Source organism: Dendronephthya gigantea, unplaced genomic scaffold (genome assembly GCF_004324835.1).
Source record: "Dendronephthya gigantea isolate DGI-Jeju-01 unplaced genomic scaffold, DenGig_1.0 000115F, whole genome shotgun sequence".
Classification (NCBI taxonomy): domain Eukaryota; kingdom Metazoa; phylum Cnidaria; class Anthozoa; order Malacalcyonacea; family Nephtheidae; genus Dendronephthya; species Dendronephthya gigantea.
The window spans coordinates 507687-527455 of NW_021163125.1; the positions used below are offsets into that span (position 1 = coordinate 507687).

At 37.2% G+C, this 19769-nt stretch overlaps 1 protein-coding gene across 1 annotated transcript; it reads left to right on the top strand.

Annotated features, from left to right (window-relative positions):
- The first annotated feature begins 5959 nt into the window (after positions 1-5959).
- LOC114535305 (organic cation transporter protein-like) lies at positions 5960-17247 on the top strand. Its single transcript, XM_028556674.1, has 10 exons — positions 5960-6581; positions 7362-7592; positions 9289-9485; positions 10454-10693; positions 11478-11612; positions 12033-12121; positions 12651-12768; positions 13277-13349; positions 13451-13671; positions 14739-17247. Exons 1-10 carry the CDS (start codon positions 6258-6260, stop codon positions 14740-14742), a joined length of 1632 nt encoding a protein of 543 aa, XP_028412475.1. The 5' UTR covers positions 5960-6257; the 3' UTR covers positions 14743-17247.
- Positions 17248-19769: the final 2522 nt, after the last annotated feature.

Consider the following 19769-nt stretch of genomic DNA (forward strand, 5'->3'; position numbering starts at 1 on the left):
AACTGTACATGCAATTTTAATTATATTCGCGACTGGTTCGTATTATTCGCCTTGAAAGTAATTACGTAAGACAAAAAATGTAAAGCCATATGTACTATATTTATAAACATTAATTCGTATAATTTAATAACTACATCTTTACAATGCAACCTTATTATTATAGTCACAATTTATACAATGTTTTGCCTCAAAAAATTATAAATTGTATATAAAACAATTCGCTTTTAGAAAAATGAACTTAGAAGATTTAGAGATTATTGTGCAATATTATAAACTAATGTCAGTAATACACTATAGCTACATTTTACAAATTTGCATTAATTTTTAATGTTTATAACTGCCAATGCATATAAACCATTCTCTCTCAGACACCCTAGCTGAACTCCATTCATTCTGTGACCATCTATATGACCATTGACCATATATGATCAAGCGATGGAAAGTAAAACTCTTTGATTATGTGCAACTGAATATATATTGTTCACTGGATTGGTTTCTTTAGTTATCTTTTCTCCATGATTTTATCAATGTTTTAATGAGATTTTCACACTATGTGGTATCACTGCTTTGTGTGTCATCAAATGGCAACCATAATTGGCATCATGACACTTCGACAGCAAGAATTAATATATTGTTGACTAGCTTGACTGGTTTTCTTAATCATCTTTTCTCCATGATTTAATTGTCAGCGTATTTAATAAGATTTTCACAGTATCAGGTATGTGGATCATGGACCATTCGATAATGGTGCTGTGACAAAACATTAACCATTTTGTCTGCATTGTTAATAACTTGACTGACACCAATCTATCTGCATTGAGGAGATTTTCTTTTTCTTGTCCAAGTCAGTGTGTGATCATGATTTTTGTACCACAATCTTTCATTGCCATTTCGAATCTTCAACAATCTTTGGTTACAATATTAAACGAGAGTACCAATTTAGTGAGCGATACTTTTCATTTGCCTTGCAATATCTTGAGGATGTTTTTTGGACAACTCAGGAAAGTGTCAAGAAAGATGGAGTATCTGCATGGCTAACCAAACATTAACATTATATTGTACACATGCTAATTATTTGTGCCTGCATGTGTGTGGTCATATTCCTATTTAATATTAAAGTCTAAATGGATTAAGTCATCTGACATCTATTTAAATATAAAACATAATTAGTATATTCTAAATTTTACATAATAATAAATAATTTCTTTCACAATTGTAGTCAAATCTTCTCAGTTGCTTTTAATCTAACAGATAACAAAAAACACAAATTAATGGAAGAACTGCATGAATACGAACACATTGAATAAATAGAGAAACATGAAAAACATAATATTTACCTCTTGTGACATATCAAAAGATTTTATAATTTGTTCAACTTGACAATAGTCAAACACCATACACACGTCAATTTGTCAACCCCTATCGACACATCTAAAATGTGCAGGTTCCGTTGACAATATAATGCATTCTCAACAATGCACACTCTTCCTCGAAACACAAATAATTGTGCCAGGATACGCCCAACCTTCGCAAAATACAATGTCTATAACTGAAATATTAGAAATGAGGTTGTGACGCATATGAATAAATTATTAAATTATCTTTTGGTCAACAATTGTTTATTTTGGCAAAGATGTATAAACCAGAAAGATATTATGAAATTTCAATTGTTTGCAATTTTAAATGAACATGGTCAGTTACATTGACATTGCATTCCAAGGCATACAGGCAAACCTCGAAAGCACCACAAGAGTGCCCAGGACACGTGTCAACTCTACTGGTGTTTGAATAACACAAGCTTTGAAAACTGTTTGCGTATTACCTTCTCATGCATACTTGCATTCCTCAACTTACATAAATGATGCATTCGAATCGTGACATAACTCTGAGAACAGCACTTTATCAGAGTGAACAGGTGGTTGTCCAATGCACTTGAGTCAAACATGTGTTGGTTTAACGTGCTAAAGACCCCGCTCTTCACACATGTTTCCAGCACCGTCTTCGCAATTGCTCCTGATAGTCCAGCGCTACGAGGTAAACCACCTTGGTTAGCATTCAGCATTCGCATAATGCACTTTTCTGTTTCTTCACAAATCTTAATCAGTCCGTGTGACGGTAGTTGCAAACCCCCATTCGTCTTCCATGTTACGAACAAGTCCGGTATGTTCTCTTTCGTCGTCGTCAGAACCGTTGTACATTGGGTGCAATGGATCTTTTTCGTCACCATCTTTGCGACGTACCCAGCAATATACGATATTGCAGCCTCCTTGTACTCAGACAGTTCAATGGCATTAGACACATCACAGTAGTCATGATCGACGGCAGCTGGCTCTCTCAACTCCAGGTCGTATCGCCTTGCAATCGCCACGTCTGAGATCCCAGTCGGCGTTTCTTCAATTTCACACTGGTCTTTGACACAGTCAGTATCTCCGTGTCATCTTGAGCAACGCAGTTTCCACGTCCTCCTTCAATATTGTGCCTCATCAGCAGTTGCTTGTACGCTGCGACAAACTGCCGTGTGGTTGGATTGTTATTCCATCCTCCGCATGCTCGCACAGCACCGAAGAACAACTCCAAGTGATCTTGACTTATCTTGTACGTCAAGAGGTACTTTAGCACTGGTTTCTCCGCCATAACCAGATCGTCGGCCCAATCCCAAAACTGCTTTGATGCAAATAAGAAAACCAAGAAACCCGGTCTTTCTTTTGTCTTGAGAATCGATCTTCCATCAGGACCCTTTAGATTTCGGATGTACTCACTCGCCTGGTCCAGAAACTTCTTCGCGTACTGATAATTCGATCTCCTGATTGGCGCTTTGTAATTCTTCGCCAGCCGGTTTCTGGAATTCAGAACATCAAATAAGCGATCAAAAACACGAATAAACTTCACAGTTGGACAACATCCCTGAAATTGTGGCAATTTATGCTTACCTTCGCAGTATTCTAAAGCATCAGCGACACTCCAACTGAGCGCCTGTGCTGCTAGGTTTACCTTCATCTTCTGTGGTTTCCATTTGATATGCCCTGCCCGGAGCTTATTAGCAAGATGTAAACCCTCTGATTCTTGCAACTGATGCAATTTCTCGATAAATTGCCACTGAATTGTGTTCCTATCTCATCCTTCAGAACTTGCCAGTCCGACATTGTGTTTCGCACCAACTTTATCATGTGGCAGCATCCAGAAACACGTAGATCTTGGCCTCTGGGTCACACGGATGCGGAAAATACGCCTGCAGGCTATCAGGTGAAAGAATTGCGCCGAGCTCCTTTAACATCGCCTGGTGGGTCGAAGGACCATCGCATGTGAAAGAAATCACCTTCACCCCAACTTCGTGCAATTTTCGAATGCATTCTTTCGTCAAGTTGCCTTCTCTTCACCAGTGAGTCCATTTACTAGAAAATATCCACAGGGTATTTTCCAACTTGAGTTTGCGCAAACTGCCATGTATACAAGAGCATCCGTTGCCTCAGGTAGAGAGTCGTCTTCAATGCCCGTTCCGAGGTCGACATAGCCACGCATTCTCTTTCCATCCCACTCAACATGTTTTCGTATGGACCATTCATCCAAGGTGAGGGCGCAAACAACTTCTTCACCTTTTCTTTTTGCAGCGAGGACCTTAGCTTTCAAAGCTGTCAAGGCATCTTTCGTGAAACCGGGTTCACCATCCATCGAGGTATACCACGATCGGATCACAGATACGTGTGGTAGCCCCAGCTGAAAACTTTTCCGAACATAATTATATGCCTTCGTCGAATAAAACTTTAAGGTCAGAGCAAATGACCTTAGCTCGGGTGGATACGCCCCAGGATATTTGCTTTTCTTTTGCGACACTAACCTTTTCATCAGTTCCTTTGGAACTCCGGAAAAGGTTGTTTCCAAAATCGCAGCACAATCACTATTTATAAGATTACTTTGCTTCAGTTCACTTACCACTGATTCCAAAGTGCTAACCTTTCTCTTAAGTCTCCTTGTTTTTTGTCTTGATACCTTAAACTTCTTCTGCAAATTAGTCATGTTCTTTACAAGATTGTCTACACGTTTCTTCATTTTGCGAGGGGATTTACTGATATGGTAGGTGTGATCATGGTTCACATGACTAACGTGTATTTTTTTGGCAGTACTTACCCCATTAATAACCATCTCATCAAAGTCTTCATCTGAAGCCTTTCTTTTTCTTCCATGTGCAATTAAATTATCAGTAGTAACCTCTTTAGTTATATCCTGTACACTTACATTAAGAGAGCTTACCTCAGTGACACCATCAGTGACACCCTGAGCAACTACTTTATTAGTACTCCCAGTTGTTGTATCTCCTGCGCTGTCTTCACAAATTACCATATGCTCAGCTACTTCTTGCTTACTTACACAATTTCTGTCAACCACCCAATTTGTGACATCTTTTGATGCAACCTCTACATGTTCCACACTTTGTGTTACCTGGACAGAAATGTTAAATTTGCAGTTTAATATTGATAATGCATTGAAAATCATTAAGGTGTAAAATACAAGAAAAAATGGTACTCATGCCTTGTATTGGGATATATATACATATTCCACAGTTGACAACTATATGAATTGCAGGTGACCAGTGATAATTAATTAGGTTTGTACTTGTTCACCAATTTAAAAGAGGCACAAACCTGAGACTTCTGAAATATTGTTGGGATAGCAGATGGCAACAGCATTGTTTTTCTGGTTTTCCCAACTTTTTGCATCATGTCCACACTAAAATGTTCAGAGCAAACACGACTTCCCTTATTTGGAACAAACTCAACTGCAACATTCTTGTTTATATTCTCCATCCATAAGGCATGTAACTCAGGTCTTTTCTCAGCATCAGGAAAGCTTTTTTTTAAATGTTAAAATAAAGTATTATGTTACAGTAACTATATAGTTAACAAATAACTAAACTAGCATTAGTTGAATGTTTTTTAACTCAAATTTTAAATACATTTATTTATGTATTATATCAAAATATGTATTTTGTAGTACATGGGTTTTTGTAAAATTGATTTTGCCTATTGCATGAAAATGATATCACCGCATTTTTAAGCATTACCACAATCAAAAGAACTGTATGCAGCCATGATGTGAGCACAGATAATAATTGAATGACTGGACTTCGTACAAAACCTTTATATATATATATAATCATCAAAGGGATGGGTTAATAAATAATTTGCATTGTATGCTTGATTTGTTTTTCTATAAAGCAAGTAAGCGTAAGTAAATTCGGTAATTTAACGACACTTTAAGATCGACGTCCACAACAAAATGCTGAAGGCAAACTTTAAATCGCATTTTAAAGTGAATTCTATAGTTTTAGGACGGAGTAGTTACATTCATGTTTCATTTTTCAAATCAACAAATACATTTCCTAGTTTCATCGGCAAATAGTTGCTAAAAATACAAATATAAATTGGCCGTTTGCGGTCACGAAACACAATAAAAAAAATCCTGAAAGCTGAAAACAGTCAAAACACGACAATATAATGCAAATTATTTTAAACTTTAGAGAGATTCAACTCTAAATTTATTACAACTGTTTTTTGTGTGCAAAAAATGACGCCATTTCTTTTTACATGTGAAAAAAGTCGTGTTTTTGTGCAATAAAAACAATAAAATAAAGAAGTTGCATAAATAACTTACCGGTGGGAGGTAATATTCTCCTTCGAGAAGGAATTATGGCAACCAAAAACGCAGCAAAACTTAGGCATTTTTTAATTTAAAGTGAGGCGGGAAAGATGAATAAAATAATATTCAAAAAACTGATATCAGTCAAAAATCGGGAGGGTGACGGACATAGTTTTTCACTTTGTATCGCGGTATGTCAGTGGTAACTACCATGGGCAAAGGGGACCAGGTGACGTCACAAAGCTCAAAATCCGCCATGTTTTTTGCTTCACTTTCTGATCAGGAGCCGGTCCTCCAGGAATTATTATATAGCTCAGTGCTGAAACCCCTTTTTTGGGGGACATGTCGCAGTGCTCGGAAGTTTTCGTCCAATTGGATAATGCTTTTTATATTTTCTAAAAAACGAAGCTATACTAGGGAGGTTTTTGGGCCACAATTTCTCAAGAAAGGAAATTTCCTAGAAAGTGGAAACCCGCCTTTGTGATCACAGATCGCAAAATTAAACTGGATGCAAACATCTGGGTGACTCTGTGACTGGGTCCCTTCTTGTTTTACATAGTATATATATTTTTTATCTAAAGTAATATATCAAATATAATATATAAATAATCAGTTCTATATAAATGGACAAAGTGGAAGAATTATTCAAGAATATCGGTGATCCTGGCAAATTTCAAATGCTTTCATATTTTTGTCTGGCGACCAACCTAGTGTATGTTATGTGTAACCATCTTTTAGCGGTATTTTTAGCGGCAAAGACACCACATCACTGTACATTAGCTGCAAATCAGACCTTGCGTGATTTTATACCTCTTGTGGTGCGAGACACTAAAGAACAGTTCGACGGTTGCTCGATTTACACAAAACATAGCGGGAACGAGTCAGAGCCATGCCGCAATGGATGGACATACAATTTGGAAGAGCGAGGGAATACAATTATATCAGAGGTAATTAATAGCTGACTAGTGTAAATTGAGTTTGACAAACTATAACTCTCCTTGTACCACCAACATTATAAACTACTGATTATATGATTATTGATGATATGATCCTGTATCATTCCTCCCATAAGGGCTGGATAATAGTTAATTGCCTGCCTTGCTTAAATGTTAATTATGACCTTAAAACTTATTCAAAATAACAAAGCACTTTATTCATTGATCACCGACAATAATGATTTACTACATAGTGTACATGTAATGAGCTAGGAGTAAAAGTTTAACAACAAAGAGCAATGCTATTTAATCTGACTAAATGATGGAATAAATTTAGTTTGTTCCAATTACAGTAATTAATACATATGTTCAATTTGGTTTGTTTTAACAAGGTGTATATAGGTAACCACTGACTGGAAAGTATGCAGACTGTGCGAACGAGATTTCAGGACTAGTAAATGTAATTAGATTGAAGCATCAAAATTGAGCCCCCATGCAATATCTCTGTTGTGCAATAATACATTACTCAAAGCAAGAAAATCAGTCAGTGTAGTTTGCATCTGTGTGTACGGTTATTATATTTAGTAATACTATGTAAGTGCTCATCCAGTTTAATTCATATTGCAGTTGTTGATAAATCTAGCATGCATAGGGCTAGCTTATTTAGTTGCATATGATGATATAAAATTGCAACAGACTGCAATATAAACCAGACACAAAAATTTTAGGCTGTTATTATTATATATCTATATATTAATAAAAATTAATAACCTGTTTAAATTAATTTTGCAGTTTGATCTTGTTTGCGATGATGCATATAAAAGTGAACTATCAACAACAGTGTACTTTGGTGGAGTTCTGGTTGGTTCCCTCATTTACGGGTTTCTTGCTGACAAGTATGGTCGAAAGCCTACACTTGCAGTTTCTCAATTATCAGGAGGAATTTTAAGTTTTGGAGTATTCATATTTCGAAACTATTATGCATTTGTTACCTTGAGATTTTTCCTTGGTATCCAAACACAAGTATGTAAGAATTATTTGCTATGAACTCCAGAAATTGGGCATAATTTTTGTGCACTTTCCAAGATTATCTCCAATGCTCCCCCTTAATTCTCTCACACACTCATTGCAAAAAGCCAAAAACTAATTTCCACTCCCTAGCTCACTGCTTGGTCTAAACATGATGATGCTAGACAGTTTATTTTTTATTAGATGCAAACACTTGCAACAGGTTTGCAAGTTGATTTTGCAGCTAGTGGAAAAGAGCCTTAGGCCTGGACCTTGCTCAGTGCTGCTGCTGGAATGATAATTTGGGAGAGGGCAGTAAGAACAATTGATTTCAAAACAAATTAATAATTCAGAACAAAAATACATGAATATTGCCTCTCAGTCATCCTTCTGGTGGTCCTACTGTACTGTTGCTAAAATCTGGGCGAGGCTGCTGTTAATATTTGATGGCAATTATTTGTAGAATTAGGCGAAATGCAGAAAATTATTACTTAACAATTATTTTCCGAAGGCCAGGGAATATCGCTGCATGAATAAGCGGAACGAATGTTCGAGGTTTTTATTGAAATTAATGAAATGTAATGAAGAATCGGCTTTATAGCGAGTGCGCGCGTGCTGATTGGTCTAGAAGCGAGTTTCTGTAACTGTATCGAAACACGGAGGTTTTTCTGCCGAAATTGACAATGCGAAGGGATGTAATCAGAATCTCTAATTGTGTAATAATTAAGAAATATAAAACATATTCCGTGTTTCTATACAGTTTTAGTATATACCCGACTATTGTCTATTACAAATCCTACATTCAACATTGGCTACTCAACCATTGTCTATTCGTGATGGTGAACGTTTGAGAAAAATTCGCTCGCGCGACCGTATAAAATTGAATTAATTAAATTATTTTTCGGTGTTATTATGGTGTATCGATTATTTTCTCGAAATTAATATATTTAGGTACAGGGTGTATACTAAAACAATTAGACAACACGCCTTCGTTGTCTATGAGCGAATAGATAACTCGGACTCTTTGTCTAATTGTTAAATAGCAAACACGCATGGAAGTTTGGGAGAACAAGAAATAACTTTTCCACGTTACTTCGAGTTCTTCCAAACGCCTACAAGTGTTTGTATAACTGTATAGAAATACAAAAAAAATGTTTTCTATTTCTTTTAACATACAACTCAATAAAAGGATTTCGTACAAATATTATAATTTGATTCAATTAGCTACACATTTTCGTTACATTACTTCGCTTGTCAAATTCGGCGGGAAAATTCCCGTGTTTCTATACAGTTATATAGAAACACGCTTCTCGACCAATCAGCACGCGCGTACTATAAATGTTATATTATAATGCACGTTATCGGAGGCTTATAATAACTACGAGTCGTGTTTTACAAGCTTCTCTCGTATTCTCCTAACGTTCCTCCTACTGCATCTGGTGATTGGAGCTGCGGAATGGGGAATTAGGTGATTGGGAGATCTCGCTTACCTCATATCGATATCTTTTCGGTGTTTCCACTCGAAAAAGAACTTGATTTTTAATGTTTTACCTTTCATATGTCTCGGTCTCAATGAGTACGAGGGAGCTAGGTTTTGAATATAGGCGTTAATTAGCATCTCAAGAATATAAAATATTTTGTGATGCTCTTCCTATTAAATGTTGTTCAATGGGTCCAGTGAATGTCCGTTTCTTTTTTCTGATTCGTGCAGGCCGCTTTTATAGTATCCTTCGTCTTGGCGTTGGAGCTGTTCCAGACGAAGTATCGTGCACGAGCTGGTGTGTTTTTTGGCATTATTTCAGTGACTGGTGGCGTGGTTTTAGGCATACTTGCATATTTAATACGGGACTGGAGATATATTCAGCTGGCCATCTCATTCATTCCATTCATTCAACTACTTTTGTTGTGGTAAGTAGTCTCATTTCTATGAACTTTAACTTTTCAGGTGATATCTAAAGGCGGGAAAGGACTGGGACTAGTTGTGAAATTTAAATCTATTTATAGTGATAATGCAAAGACTCAGGTGTGTATATTAAATGTATATGTGATGTTGCTACTCAGAGTGGCAACATCACATATACATTTAATTAAATCTATTTCTCGGCGTCTTTGTTCCCAGTTTTTTCGCGAAATCAATGCCAAGTGCCAACTGCGATCTGATTGGTCGCGACTGGTCGCTAGGTTGATTGATCTTCGTTCCTAGGTTTTCCGCGTGCCGACATAATAAAATTATCTCTTGAAATATGCTTCATTTCTGATTCAAATTTATATCAGAACTATAGTACTTATAGCTAAACATCTCTATAACGAGATGACGCTTGTTTAATTTCTATGGACAGGCTACAGAGAAGCTTCGCTAATTTCTGCCTGACCCCGTCATGCCTAGCTTTAGGTCTGTTCACACAATCCAGTTTGTCGGATTCAATTAACTTCTGGCGTATGGAATTGAATGTGTTATCGGTAAAGCAGTACTCCATTGAACAGACTATAAAATTAATATCAAAAGTAGAATAGTACCTAAATGGAATCCAGCAAATTGGATCGTGTACACTGTAAAAAGACCTTAGCCACGTCACGTACTATGTAGCTACAGCTCCGATATCCGTCGTCTAGATACTTGAAATGTTTACTCGAAAAAGTGGTTTGAGGATCTTAGATTTGATTTGGAAGATAAACTAGTTTAAAGATTTTATGCGGTGTATCAAAAACAATATCTAAAAAACCCGACACTCAACACAAGATGTTTTAAACATGAGAAATTCAGGTTTATTGTTTACACATGCATGGCCATCAAGTTTATTGTTTACACATGGCCATCTTTTTTTAGTTATAGGTGTGTATATACCGTACATAACCTATATGTATTTAAATTTTAGTTTTGTTCCCGAGTCTATCCGATGGTTAATCGTTCATAAAAGGTTTGACAAAGTGGAGCATATTGTTCGTCGTATAGTTCACTTCAACAAGTTGCCATATCCCGAAGAGATTATGCGGAAAATAGGAGAACTTGATATTCAGGATGGTCTCAAATCACAGCATGATAGAAAGGCCAACGTTTTAGATCTTTACAGGTCCCCGTCACTGCGAATGAAAAGCTTCATTCTGATTATTGTGTGGTAAAGTATTAATTCCTGAAATTTTCAGTAAAACTAAGACGATACAGAAAATACAGTGGGGGTCAAAAGTTTGATTGAGATTAATATAACAACAGCACTGTACAATCACCATATAGGATTTAAAACAAATTGGCGCTGTTCTAAAATTTTGTATGATCTCTTTTACGTTTCAAAACATGCAGCTTTGACTTTTTCTGGCATAGAGTGAACCAGTTTTGTTAGCACTACTGCAATTCTGTTCCAACGTTGATTAAGGACGTTTCACTGGTTTTTCTTCTACTTTCTTTCTATCTTCCTTTGCAGGAGTTGCGCTTGGTCTCGCAGATCTTCATTTAATTGAATACGAAACTGATTCACGAAACGTTTCCAACTTTTCCTTCGGCACATATAACCTCACCTCAATTTTTCGCTGAGACATCCTTTCATTGTAGGCCTTCTCTTTGCCATGTTTGGTCCACCAAAAGAAAAATTCACATTTCTTGTACAATTTAAATACCATACGAATAACCAGAAAACATGCATATGGGGGGCATTACTATCATAAAATGTGCACGTTCAGATCAACATATCCATTCTCCAACTCACAAGATATTATTTATCGTAGATTAAGAAAAATTATCGACTGGACTCAGAATTTTTACCCCCACTGCATATAAGATGAACTCTACAAAACAACAAACAAAGAAATATATGCTAATGATTTGCTCAACACTTATCCGAACGCTGCTATTGTTGCGACTGTACACCTAATGTATATTTAATCATATTTCTTCATCACATGTAGGTTCACCATCTCTGCTGCCTTTTTTGGATTGGCCTTTAATATTTCGTTCCTATTCGGTGATAAATATGTCAATTTTTTTATAAGTGAAGCAACGGACATGTGTGGTGTCTTGTTGATGTTTTGGGCGGTCCCAAAGTACGTAGCTATTTTACCTCATAAAGTAGCCGTATATATCTTCTTTTGACGGATGGAAACGAGGAAAAAGTTATAAATGCTCTAATGTATAAGTGTCCTTATTTGTACATCCATAACTTATTTACTCATTCGCATCTATCAAAAGGAGAAAATCGCTGCACAAATTGCTAGTGTAAATGGGCCTTGAAGACTGTGTTATACGGTGCAATTTCAGGCAACTTGCAATGAATTCTACTTTTAAGAGATGTAAGGTAGTGAAAAGTCTTCAAAATGTAATTGTGAGAAACGTGTATGGAGTGTAATAAACCATTGCATTGCAATAAAAATTGCACCGCGTAACATGGCGTTAAGAGAAATTGTTCTAATCGTAAATATTTGTTTATGTTGTTACAGTATATAACATGCACGATCTTCTTTAAGGTTTGGTCGTCGGAGGCCTTTGGCGCTCGCGTTCTTGATTTGTGGAATAGCGAATGTGATCTCAGTTGTAACAACCGCAGTTGAGTCAGGTAATCTTTAGAAACTTTCCACATTCAGCTTGCCTAAAAAAGTTTTAGAAGTACTTACATTGCAAAATCTTGCAGAATAAATTGATTTGGGCGTTTTCTACGTAAAGAGAAACAGTCAGAAAACGCATGAAACTGTTTGCTGGCTTTAGAAACTATATAGCTATAGCCTTTCTGCGTGCAAATTAAATATTACCACGCCAGTCAGAACTGTCAAAATTTCTCCCAATACAGCAGGCTCGGTTTTCAGCGGTTCACTGGCGAAGAGTCGAAAGATATGCATTTCGCCTACTAATCTGTATTTTACATGAGACACCTGCTGATAGTATGAGCCTGCACGCTAATTCGAATCAATGTGTCGCCGCTTTATTAGAAAACGTATAACGTTGCATTCGGCAACAATATTAAGATCAGGTAAGAAAAGCAAAAATGCGTTGATGCTTGAGACGCGGGTAGCTGAATGCAACGTTATAAAACGCCTGGCCTATACATTGCCTATGTATGTATTGATAAAAATTTACCTTTCCGCTAGATGCAACCGGAGTTAAAATTCTGGGAACCGCGACTGCGCTTCTTGGAAAGTCTTCCGCACTTTCCACAATGAATGTTGCAGCTACATTTACTGCTGAATTATATCCGACTGTTATTCGGTAGGTATATAATTATAAAACGTAAATGAATTTTGAATTTTTTTAAAAACAATATAAAATATGTAGACATTGTTCTTCATTTGCATTAAGTGATACGAATAATTGTCTAACACGGGTAATTGCTCTCAGAGTAAGCATTCGGGTGGTTTTCGAAAAAAATCATCCCATTCTATACTGTATTCATATGAATAATAAGGATAACGTTGACATAAAATCCTTCTAGTTAGTGACTCCTCCCCCCCCCCCACATTTTCTAAGGCCCAGTTTACACTGTCAGTTTCTGTGATCACAGTTGCAATTTTGCGTTGTTAAATCAAGTTTTTGTACTGAATATTCGGATGAAATAACTTAGTATATTAATTAGTGTTACAGTTCCCTGCAATATTTTCAACAAATCTTTTAAAACTTAAAATTTGTTGTTTGAAAATTCCAACTGTGATCGCAGAGCATGCGCTGCGTTATTGCAAAGTGAACATCTTTATGAAAACATGTTTAATGCATGTTTTAGGAATATAAGTCTTGGTGTTAATAATGCTTGGACAAGAGTTGGAGGCATGCTTTCGCCACAGATATTCTTGCTGGTACGTTTCACGCCAAAATGTTGCTTTTAACTGTGCTTTTACCGACTTTTTAACGACTTGTCTCAAAAGACGCGTTGACATATTACGTTGTTTTTATTCAGGGCGCGTATACAGCGACGTTTGTGCCATTTGCTATTCTTGGTGTGCTGTCTCTCGCAAGCGCTTTTCTAATCATGCTGCTTCCCGAGACCCACAACAAGTCGTTGATGGACACCATTCAACATGAAAAGCGGAAAGAATATGCGGAAACCAAAATCGAAGAGGACGAACGTTTCCAACTCCAAAATGTAGAGGAAAGGCAAGCTTTCGTGTCAGCGGAGTCGTAAGTGTTGTTGCGTGTAACGGATATGAAGTTCTCCCATTTTCCGTCGTAATGAGGGATTCACTTGCGCTCATCTAAGTCGCGAACCATGCTACTGTATAACTTGCGTATGGGTGATGCAAGAAACGGTCTTTGGAATTCCTGCCCTATATAACTAATATATTATATATATATAATAGTATGATTTATATATAAATATAAGCCCCATATATATTTTGCCCCATAAATATTTTGCCCCGTATATATTTTTTAACTTTTTGCTTGCCTTTCGTTGTACGCCATTTTGTTTGTATTTTTAATCAATCCGGTATCGTGTAATCAAGACAAATCCGATACCATATGTATATCGGATCAACGAAGATTATCTGATACGAAAACTAACCCGGTATCGTGTAATCAAGACAAGTCCGATACCATATGTATATCGAATCAGCGAAGATTATCCGATACGAAAACCAATCCGCGGTATCGTGTAATCAAGACAAACCTGATACCATATGTATACCGAATCAGCGTAGATTAACCGATACGAAAACTAATTCGATATCGTGTAATCACGACAAACCTGATACCATATGTATACCGAATCAGCGTAGATTAACCGATACGAAAAACTAATCCGATATCGTGTAATCACGACAAATCCGAGACCATAATTTATGTATATCGAATCAGCGTAGATTATCCAATACGAAAACCAATCCGGTATCGGGTAACTGGCGCCTAGATCTAAAGTTAAAATAGGGCGATGCATTGGTATAAAACATGTGTGATGCACTTTATGACTGAAGCTAGCGAGGAAGGGCGCCAAATGTTTTCAAATCAAAATTTGAATTCGAAACCCAAAGAGAGAAACTAAATGTGTTAGTTTGTCAAAAATATTTAGTCTATCGTTTGCATGCATTTTTTATATTACTCTTCGTCGTTTATGTAACATAATTCAAGGCATTCTTTGTAATGATAACAATGAAAATTTCCACAATCCACATTGAACGCAAACAACAAAATGTTTCCATTGTTCGCATTTTGCCACAATGCGTGATAAAATTACATATTTTATAACTTAGATGAACGTCCCAACTTAACTTTTTTAATACATGCTGGATAAACACAAACCTTCCATCCCATCAAGTTTCATGAGGTAATTTTTGATCTTTTTTGCAATAGCTTGCTCAACACAGCATAAAGAATTGATTACAGTCCAAGTCGTATGGGTTTAAAAATTACGGATTTCATATACATTTATTACTTTCGATCTCTTCCATTCTTAGGTCGACAAAAGAATACTTGTTCACTTACCAACAGGTGGATTCTTGGTCAGAAGTCAAGATATAATGAGTAAATGCGAATTGCTCTAAAATAGACTTTGCGTCCGTAGTCACCGACGCCTGGCTTCTTTCGGCTGTTCGAATAATATGTTTGATATTAATATCCTGTACTGCCCTCCCAGCTTAGCAAATACACGGACAAATAGTTCATTAATATATCTCTCGGGAGTTAAAATATTGTTTCGTAAATTTTTGAACCTTTTTTGCTCTATGTGAACAAACACGACGTCGCGGGAAAACTTGGCGGACATTTTTGTAATATAACAATGTAAACAAAAGAGCGGGAGAACTAAATGCCGGACAGGAAGTTGCGAAACCTTTGTATGTTATTGCGAAATAGCTAATAATCGAATAACAGGGGATGGTTTGTCATACTTTTCGACATCGGTATGGTTGACATTTTGTTGCAAAATTCAACAACATATATTTGCATTCAACTTTACGTATTTTGCATGCAATTCCAACGTTGAATAATTATATTCAAGCAATCAGTTTCATTCAACTTCAACAAATGTTGTATATTTATTCAACTTTAAACGTTACAATGGTGCATATGACAGCATATCTATTCAATTTCAACTGTGAACATTTGTTCAACTTAAAAACAATCTCAAATTCAGGCTTAGACATTCTATTTAAAGTTTAAACTAATATTTTTTCAACTTCAAGAGTATAAAATCATTCTAAATTGGCGAATATATAAATTCTAAAGTATGTCCGGGAACTTAAGTTCCCGGACATAGAGTTTATTCAACAGATTCGAAACCAGTCCCCGTAACTAATTTCGCGCCGAATATCCAAATTCCAAAATGGCGGACGAAGGCGGTCAAGGCCGTACAACAACTTTGCCGTCAAATGAGCTCGCTGAACTTGTTCGTGACTGTGTTAGAAGCGAAATGGAACTTCATCGATCTGCTCACCAAGGAAATACCAACTTACTAGCGCGGACAAGAGATCTCATTGCTGGTTCTGCAAGATCAGCTAGCCGAGAAGTTGCGAATTTAACTGATACCTTCGCAGAGCAATATTAATACTTTTAATAGTACGCGCTAAAAATTACAGAAAACTTTTAACAGACCCGAAAAACTCTCCCCCCCAGCAGAGTTTATTGTTTAAACCAGGGCCATCAGGTTTATTGTTTACACTTAGGGCCATCTTTTTATAGGTATATTATTCTCTACGGAATAATAATTGTCTTTCAATTCCAAAAATCACAAAATATAAAACAAGTAGGTTTGCTAACAGTTTCGTCGTGGCGGTTGGAAGGCCTATACAACTCTAATCTTAAGTAGTAAACGATTTATGCGTGATTTAATTCTTATTTAGTTTTAATAGTTATAGGTGATATAGCTTGTAAATATTCAGCGCTAGACTTTACTCACATTATCATATCAAAACACCCAAAAATTTCGTGTTTATAGCTTAGTCGCAAATAAAACATATCAATTAGGAAAATATTTTATCGAGAAATTAAACTACTTAATTAAACACTGCATAGCTGGATACTTATGAAAAATACATATTTCATAAAAATTTACGTGCTACCGTCATAATTATATTGTCTACAAAGATTTTGAATGTTCGTGATAACTGTTCTTTTCGAACGAAATTGTGTTAAGTTCAGCAGTCGCAGTTAAATTCGCAAGCAGAGACACAGTTTTCATGCATATATGGTTGATGGCATAATCCACCATTCTTCCATTCCATACACTTCTCGTGTTTGTTGTTACTACAACACGATTTCTTACATTCTCTCAGCATAGCCTCTTTCTCGGAGAAGCAACGTCCTTCCAAAGCAAGCCGCCAACAGTTACTATGATTATCGGAGCATGATTGATCAGATTCTATACAACTGTTACGCAAGGCTTCATAGTGATTGAGATACGCATATAAAAATAGCCATAAAAATAGAAATAACAAGAGCATGACAGGGATTAGTGATTAATTTTTGCCGCAAGACGCCTGAGTAAATATAATTTCGGCCCATTCGCAACCATTAATCGCCTTTCCCTTTCATGTATGACATATCGTGGGATTAAATAAGTAATAAGGTGAAAATAAATATAATCCTCTCAGAATTAATACCTGGATAAACATTCGTAAGTCGTCACTTATCTTAATGGTCGCATTCTTTAAAAAAAGTGTGCGCGCTGTAGGCCATTCAAGTTCATATGTCAATCAATTGTGTTAAAAATGTTGCTCGGTCAAGCATGTAATAGATTACGTCATCACAAGTTCAATTCGATAAAATAAGAGTGAAAATAGTTTAAGTTAAAAGATATTGTTCACAGACGTATTGTTGGTATATTTTACTAGTTGTTGATGATGAATATTTTAAGTTGTGAACATTTTTAAGTATTGATCGATTGAGCAGAAGACCAACTCGACTAGTGCGACAACGCCTTAAATAAACAAGATATGAGAGCTGGAACGAGCTTCTAAGACCAACCCACTGGTTACATGTACAACGCTGATTGGCTGGATAAGGATCAGCCCACTATGGTTGATGACGTATGCAAGAGTCACTGAACCCTCATTATAAAAGGGCGTGCACAGCACCTGAACCTTCAGTGGACTAGCGGAGTAAAGATTAACTTATGAAACGTTAAGAAGCTCAACCTACAGGACAGACGACCAAAGACAAGAACGCAAAACGACGAAGATAGAGAAGTAGAGAAGAGAAGAACGGAGAAAGAAGAGAACATTAGCGAACTTTAGTTAAAACTATTGTAAAGATCTCGTACCTCGCGTATCAAAAAAAGAATCTTATAACAACTTGGTGGAGGAACGGCCTCATGAGCAACCCGCAGGAACCGTACGTTCGATACATCCCTGTAGTATTTGTGCCAACGCCAACCGAAACGAACCCGGTAACAACCGCCGCCACCCAAACAGCAACGACAACAACAAAAGACGCGGCGACCCAAACGGAGAGTCCGTTAAGTTTGGAATTTGGGGAGTATATGCGAAAATTGCGACTCGAAGTTCCAAAGTCCCGCTACTGTGAGCCAGAATATCGTATAGTTCCAGCTGGATACGAAGACGATTCGGAAGACGAACTACTCCCAGTGTTGAGCTGGTCGTAAGTTGGCATATTGACTAAATCGATCAATTTACATACTTTATATTCTTCTCTATATAATAACGTTGCTCTATATCTAGTCTAGTAATATGTTTTACATATAAAAGAGAGTTTTACAGTTTAATGAGCGTAGCAGAATCTAGTTCTGAAAACGACGAGCCAATTGCTAGGCGAACGCGATCTCATAACATAAGTTCTCTCGGGTTGGACCCTGCGCGTTGGTGTACACGAAACTGTACATCTTTGGGTGGGAACGAGCCTTCTGTTCTTTTGGATACTTCTGATTCAGATACTTCCCTCTCTTCATTGTCATACTTAGAAACCGAATTTCCTGCTTTTCCCAGGGCCCCAATAATGGATGAGCATGCCCAAGCCTTACCACAGGGTCTCCTCGAATTACTACAACAAATGACCGACAGACTACAGGAACAACAAAATCAAATTGTAGGGGCGCCTCCCAGAGCTAGTGGTCTTCCACCGCCAGTTTTTCGTGGTTCCCCCACTGAAGACTACGATGAATGGTTACAAAAATTTAACAGTTATGCTACATTTAATGGGTGGACCCCTGAGCAACAGTTAAATGGGTTTATAATGTTTCTTGGTGGTAGCGCGCTACGCGTTTGTCAGCGTCAAACTGATGAAGTTCGCGCAGATTTAGAAGCGTTACAAGATGCTTTAAGACAAGTATTTGTATCACCACATCAACAGTTCCTCCGGCGCCAAGAACTAAATAACCGCACGCAAGGTCCAGTAGAGCCGCTTGAAAGTTACCTTGATGATGTTGACGCTAGAGCAGCGCGATTACAGCTTACAGATGCAGAAACTATGCAATGTTTTGTTCAAGGACTACGTCAAGATCTGAAAGAGCATGTTATTTTGCAGCTACCAGATACATATGCCGCCGCTGTTGATGCCGCGCGTTTGAAAAATTCGCTTTCGCATCCAATAACTGCAGCTCTAACAAGCCCAAGTTCGCGTACCTTAACGCCTATAGATTTTGTTTCGTCGCACTCAACAGCACACGTTCAAACAACACGTAATCCTCATAGCCATTCTGATCAGTTTCCGAATTACGTTACTCGTGAAGAATTTACGAGGTTACAAAATCAAGTTCAGGCTACTTCGCCGATTCCAAGATCGAGAGTAGGACCGGCACAATTAGTTTCAAATGCTTACAATACTTCACGTAATCGTCGCACTACGGATGGGCGACCAATTTGTAATCGTTGTAATAGAGTCGGGCATATTGCAAATCGATGTTTTGTAAATTTGAACCGCCCAAATTTCTCACAGGGCCGAACAAATCTTAATGCGCCCAGAGGCTCATTATTTCAGCCGCAACATTACACACAGGGACAAACTGTAAGAAACAACTTTCAAAACCACCCAAAATCAAACCTTTATTCAGCAAGGCCTACCCGCTTTCCAGCATTGCCACCACCTCCCCCACCCCCACCGCCGATGAATGTATTACAGCAAGAAGCTGCATATACCTCTAATCCATACCACGACGAACCCTGTTTTCTCTTTGCACGGAAACGTCCAAATCCAAATAATACATATATTTGTCAGAAACTTCGCAAAACATATTATTTGACTGTGGCTGGAAAAATCGAAGGCATTTGATACTAATATTCTCATTGATACGGGTTCGGCTATTACCGTTATTAATCAAGCTTTCTGGGAGA

What these genes read in the sequence shown, in the direction of transcription:
- LOC114535305 (XM_028556674.1), top strand. Translation starts at nt 6,258, where the DNA reads ATGGACAAAGTGGAAGAATTATTCAAGAATATCGGTGATCCTGGCAAA. An exon ending in TTATATCCGACTGTTATTCG is followed by an intron (nt 12,769 to 13,276) that starts GTAGGTATATAA and finishes TGCATGTTTTAG; the next exon opens with GAATATAAGTCTTGGTGTTA. An exon ending in CGCCACAGATATTCTTGCTG is followed by an intron (nt 13,350 to 13,450) that starts GTACGTTTCACG and finishes GTTTTTATTCAG; the next exon opens with GGCGCGTATACAGCGACGTT.